Below are 7,692 nucleotides of genomic sequence, written 5' to 3'. Positions count from 1 at the left end.
AGTAGTGCTACTAAGCAATATGTAAAATTATAAATATAAAATAACTAGTGAAATAGAAGAAAAATACATTTTTATTCAGAATTCCACATTCTTTTGAACTTTGTCATAAAAGGTACGACATTCTATTTAAACAAACCAAGTTGACCTTCAAATTTCCTAAACATTTCCACCTACAAAAAAGAGTGTATAGGTTAAGTTATGCCTCGTTTAACATCACACAACTTTTATATGCAACGATGTTTTAACCAACGCATAATTTAGAAAATATTCAATGGTGCTAGTTAGGTGATCCACCCTATATGTATATACACGTCATTCATTTTACTTCTGAGTTATGAATTTTTTATATGCATACTTGAATACTTGAATTGTTCACTTTTATTCTAAATAAAAATTTCTTAATTATGAGTAGATATGCTTTACCGTACAGTGGTTAAAATATTGGAACATCTAAATGTGAATGTATTAGTAAAATCGCTGGGTTAAAAAAGTATTTCAAAATTATGAAAGAACAGTGTACTGGCGAATTTTGAAGAATGAGATAGTAAAAATTTAAAAGTACCTGTCAGATACCGAATTTTGTATGAAATATGCAAATTAAATGCAAATATGCAAATATACAGTATACGTTGAAGCAAGATCATTGGGTTTATATTTGGTATTTTTCACGGTATTTCTCGCACATAGTGTACATTATTTACTGTATCAATTTTGGATTTTAATTCTCTAAGTCACTATAATTTGCTGTTATTTAATTAATGCATTATACATATGTTTATTTATCACTCTTTGTATGATTGTAAATGTACGTCATTTAGAACGTACAATTTTTAGTAAAGGACATACGTTGTAGTATGTATATATGTATAAAATTTTGGTCAAGATCACGACATTATTTCTATACTTTATGACATACGGTATTTATGTTATATTATTTTTATAATTTTAAATAACTTTATGCGACTAAATTTTTCAAAAACTGTACTTTACGCGAATAAGTATCAGTACTTAATAATTAACATAATTCTAATGCTAGAAACTTCAATTTGCGATGTAGATGCTTTGCACTGTTTGTTAAGCACTCGTTTGCATATACTTTTTCTTAAATCACTACTTTATGTGTAAGTGTTGTGTATCTGAAAGTAACAATAACTATGTTTGATAATCTTCATTATGCTATTAAAAGGCATAGAATATTATGCAAAACTTCACCCTAGGTTATGCTTCACGAAGTTGAAGTTGTTGCTGCTGGCAATCGAGATAAAGGGTGAAGGAGGCTGCGATAGTAAGATTTCAATTAATCCACGCGGTGCCAAAATCGTTGCGAATACTCAGGGATTCTTCATTGCTCAATCTGCTGACGAAGTGAAACGGTAAGAATAAATTCTTCCTACAAGAAAAGCATGAGAAAGCGTAAATAAAATAAAATTAAAAACTATAAAATAAAACTTTTTCTTTGTTCGTAAAGGTTTACTATTTATTGAGAAAGCAGAAAGAAAAAAGTTCATTGTAAAATAAAATATTTTATACAATAATAAGATAATATGTATTAAATAAATTAAAGCAATTATTATTAATAGCAGAATATAATTTTACATTTACAAAATGATTTTACGATCTTTCAGTCAATTATTTTTATAAACTGCATGTTTGGATATTACAATAATACGCTGTAGAATATGTTGTTACATCACGTCATTCTTACAAAAAATTGAAATAATTTAAGATTAATTTATACCACAAACATATTTTTATCATGTTTGCATATTTTAAAGGTACTAAGAATAAATCATTTCAAAATATGTATTGTCAAGTTTTATACAAGGTAACCCACCTAACGTGACCTCCTCAGTTATTTTCGTCATTAGTAGACCACTCCAATTTTTTTCGTCATAGAGAATACAGTTTCAAAGGATCTGCAACGTAGTGACTTTAGATTTTTTCTATGTCCTTTTTCTTAAATAGGTTCTCAAAGTCACGTTTAATGTTTTCATGTATAAATTTGATATATAAAAAAATGTATTACATTGTAGTCGTTGAATTCGTCTCAATGCCAATTAGCTGATAGGCAAAAAAGGAGCTACATGTAAAGTTAGACATGAAAGAATTGAATGTGGCTTTGAAAACTTATTTTGAAAAGAGACAGAAAAAAATCTAAGGTCATCATCTTGTAAGTCCTTTGAAATCGTATCACCTGTGATAAAAAAATTTTTGATCGGTTCACTAATAACGAAAATAATTAAGATGAACACGTTAGGTGGTGCACCCTGTATATTATACATTATATACAAGATGAGGCAGGATGCATGGTACAACCGGGCAGGGAGTGATTTTACATACAAAAATAAACCGAAAATGAAGAATAAAATTTGTTCGTTTGAAGCCTCATTTTGGAGAAAATCGAGTTTGAATATTTATGAAGAATGCATGCACTTGACTATCTTCGGGATTCATTTTTGTACTAATAGGCAGTGCCTGTTACGTTTATTAACGATTTTATTACTTTACATGTACATATGTAGATTCCTGAATGAACTGTTGAAAGTAACATTCTTGTTGGCGTATACAAATTCTTGCTCTTCGAATGAGAATCGTTTTTACGCTTTAATTGTTCGAAAGCCAGTACATATTATTCTTCCTTTGAGCTGCAGAAGATTTTCTTTGCGAAATGTGACATTACCGCTATTTAGCAGCATAACAGATTTCAATTTTCTCGAAAACCAAGCTTCTTATGAAAAAATTTTAGTTTTTATATTCGGTTTATTTTGTTTCGCGATGGAGAATCTGTGGTAAATGCCATGCTGTTTCTCACAGTCTTCTTACCAGAATGCATCCTCGCCTTTCCGACTTCTTGGCTAGATCCTCTAAGAACAGTGCCCGTATTCTTAAAGCAACGCAACATTGTGTTGCTTGTTATTTCTAAACTTTCCCATGCCTTCTTCCAAACAATCAATCCTATGACATCCGACAGCTACATGATTTCGAATCACTAGTAATCGTTGATCGTTTGGATTATACAGAGTGGACCCTGTAAGAATTGTCACCTTGAATATTTCTGGAACCATGTAAATAAGAAAAGAATTTTTTCAATCAAATTTATTTGGTGTAAAAATAACCATCCTATGGTTCTAACAATTATTTTCTAGGTAGAATCGCTAAAAAGATGTGATGGTCATACCTGTTCTTTTAATGACGTGTCACAGTTTTGTAGTATCGGGGCCTCCATAACCAAAAATACGAAACCGGCACGGGACAATACAGAGGGAGTGGTTGGCGTAGCGCGCAAAGCCTTAGCTTGCTAAGCCGAAGGTCTCGGGTTCGATTCCCGTGTTGGGTCCCTCAATATTTTTCCGTCGTCGGTTCCTACATATGGGAGCTCGTCCGGGATGGAGGGCACTTTTTACGGCTGCACGAAGCCAGGCGCTGTGAGATGAAAACATCATCTCGAGGGTTGCACGTCTCCCAAATTGCGACGTTTTCAGCTGTGTGCCACTGTGTGGGGGAGTGTACCCGAAAAGTGTTGAATTTATCGAGTTGTGTTGCAATGAGGACATTCGAGGGCGAATGTCAGTTCAGGGTGGCCGAGTGTAGTATCGGGGGCCTCTATACCCAAAAATGGGAAACCGGCACGGGACAATACAGAGGGAGTGGTTGGCGTAGCGCGCAAAGCCTTGGCTTTGCTAAGCCGAAGGTCCCGGGTTTGATTCCCGTTGGGGTTCCCTCAATATTTTTCCTTCGTCGGTTCCTACAGTTTTCTATTTATTTATTAATAGCAGTTCCTAAGACGAGCACAAAGACCTGTAACACAAGGTCAGTTAAGGTCACAGAAGGTAGCGCGCAAAGCCTCGGCTTGCTAAGCCGAAGGTCCCGGGTTCGATTCCCGTTGGGTTCCTCAATATTTTTCAGTCGTCGGTTCCTACAGTTTTCTATTTATTTATTAATAGCAGTTCCTAAGACGAGCACAAAGACCTGTAACACAAAGTCAGTTAAGGTCACAGAGGCACATATGCCTCAATGAATTCTGACGTCATTAAGAGTGCAATTGTGAGTCTGTAATTATGTAAGGTTATGTAATCAACCTTCTATGACCTCGACTGATGTGCTGCAGGTCTTTGCACTCTTCTTAATAGCTGTTATTAGTAAATAAGTAGAAAATCATTGCATGACGTTAAAAATAAACAGAGATGACCGAACCATCCCTTCAGCAACTCCGTTTATAAGAGAATCGTTATGACCATACAGTGGTCCCTTTTATAGCAAACAACTTATATTCAAAAAATTTGTTTCTTACTTTCATGATTTCCGAGATATTCAATGTAGTACTTCTTACTAATCCACCCTGTATACCCACTCTCACAAACACTCTGACCACACGCAGTTTAAGTCCCTACCACAAATTGTACGAAAGCAAAATAGCGCTAGGCTAGTTGCCTTCGATGACCTTAAAAATACGCCGTTGCTAGCATATACACATATTTTTTTATTTGTGCAGTAGAGGCACAATGTTACTAACAAATTCTGTTGTTAGTTTGCAAAATATAAATATTTGATTTAATGTATTTTAAATAAAATAACAAATTTTGCATTATACATAGAGAATAAAATATAAATTTTTATTGGCTTCTCTTAAGTTACAAATTAGCAATGTTATTAAGTGTAAATACTTTTGAAAGTTTAAAAATTCCATTGTCTAATAACCACTGCTTGTTAACTATTTGACGTGCAATGAACAACAAATAATTTAATCGATGGAAATTTTAGTAGCTGATAATATTTACTGTCTCAAGTTTTTACTTTGTTCTTGTACTTGTTAATGCGTGAACTTTTATTAATCAGTGATCGTTGTATATTTGCAGGGCGTGGTTCTATTGCAAAGCATGTCACGAGGATATTAAAGACGAAACTCTTATCAAGAAATGCAAGTGCAAAAATTGTAAGTCTTTATAGTCTAGTGATAGCCCTTAATAACGTCTTTTAACTCTCTCTCTGAATTCTATACTATTGAATTTCTTATTAACCGAACTTCATTCTGTTGGAGTTATTTTCTAAATAATGATTACCGATACATCTCTATGTACATAGAGCGCGCTAAATATATTTAAAATATTGCGAATCACACACCATCTGATCTTAGTTTAAAGGATCAGTTACAGCCATTTGGATCGAAGTTAATGAATCCGTGTGACTCGCAAACGATTAACGACTTTACATAGACTAACGTATAAGACCGGACAAATCACACAGGAAGCTCTCTTTGTCCATGATTCCTTTGCCCTCTCCTATTTCTTTTTCTCTATGTCCTTTTGTCACCGAAAGCCGTAGCAGTAATTACCGTGACAATTAACGAAGTGACATGGTTGTGACCATCCTCTTGTGATATATGATCTAGTGGGGCAGCAGCAGCGCTACTGGGGCCGGGATTTAGGTAACGTCTCACACTCGCTCGCCTAGTCTTTACAAATTCATAACTACCTCTCTTACGCCTTCGTTCTTTTCTTTCTTCTTTCATTTCTCCTCTGTCTAAACAATCTGATTCCTAATCTGCATATGTTACTAATGAACATAATTTGTTTGGTTTATGTTCTCGTTACCTAATTTACCGAATTTTCTCTCTCTCTCTCTCTGTCCCGCTCATTTAATTCCTCTTCGCTCCTCTCTACTATTGTATTTATGTACATATTCTTCTCTCCCTCTCTCTCTTTCTCTCTCTCTCTCTCCCTTCTCTCCTTTCATCCCTCTTCCTCCCCACTTCTCTATCATTGCCTCTTTGCATATTTCTGTCTTTGTGTCTTAACTGTGTACATATGCCTTCAAGTTTTTAACCATTATCTTGCATATACACGCCAAGGCGATGATGATGATAATTATGATGATGACAATGGCGATGAGATGATTGCACTTTTAATCCTCATTCAGAGACACTGTTCAACGCGATTGTGATGTTACAGTTGGGTATTTATTCGTTTTTCACGAGTTTCATATTGATTACGCTCTGATTACCTTATTGCAAAACTAGAATTTCTCGAATTAACTGTTTTTCAAGATTCGATTCGAACTTACCGAGATCTGTTCACTTAAACAAATTATTAATGGTTTGAGAGATCGGGTAAGACAAACTTGGTCGTTTAAGGCTGACTCGAAATTTCTGTTATCACTTGAATAATAACGTGACGTGAAAAATGAAATACCACTGACACATACGTAATATGTAACCCTTTATAGTTCTGTCAGTTGGCGCATGTCCACCTGGCCAACCGGGGAAATTAGCCTGCACTCTAGTGTGTGCCCTTCTCGCTCGCCTTGCATGCATAATTAGTTTCCGATTCGAATATCTTAATGCCTTATGTTAATGATACGACAGCTTCGAACAAAAATCACTTGCTCTCTATTTGTCTGTCAATTTCTTTTCATTTATTCCCCATCTCTCTTTCTCGTTTTCTTTCTTTTTCTATCTGTCTACTTATCTATGTATCTCTATCTATTTTTCTTACTCTATCTATTTTCAACTCACTTTCGCTATTTATCTTATTCTCTCTTCGATCGTGTGAGAACTTTCAATGTGCCAGTTATCACTAATGGAACTCTATCGGTAAATAGGTTCGACTGATTATAAATTAATCGCGTATCTTCTGTACTCCTGCTTTAACATTAACAAAGTTTCACGTTATGTGAAAGTGGATTATTCATGGGATATTCCGATAATGAGATTTTTCGAGAACTTCACGCCAACGCAGCCAATTATCGTCGTATACTTTCGACTAGGGATTTCCTTGAAGTAAATTTGTAATTCTACTGGTTTATAACGTCACACAGCGTATCATACTCACACGCACATTCCAATCGGAAATCAACGTCCACCATGATAATCTTAAACCCTGGGCAATCTACGTTTTTCACAAGTTTTTGCTGTTATCGGACCAATGCAGAAATTTTTACGTTTAGTCATTTGAGATGACAAGAAAATTCAACGATGGCAAGGATACATCGGAGGTAACCAACATATTTGATGAGCTTTACATTTCAGTTTTGTGTGTGATATTTAGTGTCTCCTGAACCGACTGTAAGAACGATCACTATTGTGATTGAGAATAAACTTGCAAATAATAACATGACGCTATTAATTTTAGATTCATACGTGAATGAAAGTACAAATAAACCATTTTTAACTGCCGCAAATCTTGTTTAGTAATTTAATTCTCTTTTAAATTGATTTACAAATGAAAACATGAATTATATATATTACAGAATAATTTAATGTAACATTTTTTATTAAAAAAATTATGCAAACATATTTTTATGATTCTTGTTCAGAAGCTTTATATCATTTAGATTGAAAAAAAAAACATTCGCACGTACGAATCTTTGATAACTATAAATATATACAGGGTGTCCCGTAACGCTGGGACCTCCCGGAAATGGGGGGTTGCTGGGGTGACCCTGAACAACTTTTTCCTTATCCAAAATGTAATTTGAAGCTTCGTTTTCGAGTTATTAACGAAAAACACTGGCCAATCACAGCGCCCGTAGAGCCAGCGCTCAGGGACGGGCAACCGTAGGGCCCGACCGTAAAATCAGCTGTTCCGGATTACCTGGAAAGGTCGGGATTGACACAACGACCCACTTCCGTCGAAGCAGGTTCATTCGTGGATGAATGGGTAAGTTTTTCATAAGTAATAAAACACTTTATTCCTT

The 7,692-nt window shown here is 34.9% G+C and overlaps 1 protein-coding gene across 1 annotated transcript in view; it reads left to right on the top strand.

Annotated features, from left to right (window-relative positions):
* Nucleotides 1–7,692, top strand: part of LOC108576664 (calcium-activated potassium channel slowpoke-like) — a gene marked incomplete at its 5' end in the record, with an annotated part of 179,922 nt that overhangs the window by 115,762 nt on the left and 56,468 nt on the right. Inside the window, 3 exons of the mRNA XM_017939704.1 lie at nucleotides 1,218–1,373; nucleotides 4,857–4,933; nucleotides 5,390–5,425. Coding sequence (XP_017795193.1) covers nucleotides 1,218–1,373; nucleotides 4,857–4,933; nucleotides 5,390–5,425 — 269 coding nt within the window. The remainder of the gene's footprint in view (nucleotides 1–1,217; nucleotides 1,374–4,856; nucleotides 4,934–5,389; nucleotides 5,426–7,692) is intronic.

This window comes from Habropoda laboriosa, unplaced genomic scaffold, assembly GCF_001263275.1.
Source record: "Habropoda laboriosa isolate 0110345459 unplaced genomic scaffold, ASM126327v1 scaffold472, whole genome shotgun sequence".
Classification (NCBI taxonomy): Eukaryota; Metazoa; Arthropoda; class Insecta; order Hymenoptera; family Apidae; genus Habropoda; species Habropoda laboriosa.
Note: the sequence above shows the minus strand (reverse complement) of the source record. Positions and strands in the feature narration are given on the sequence as shown.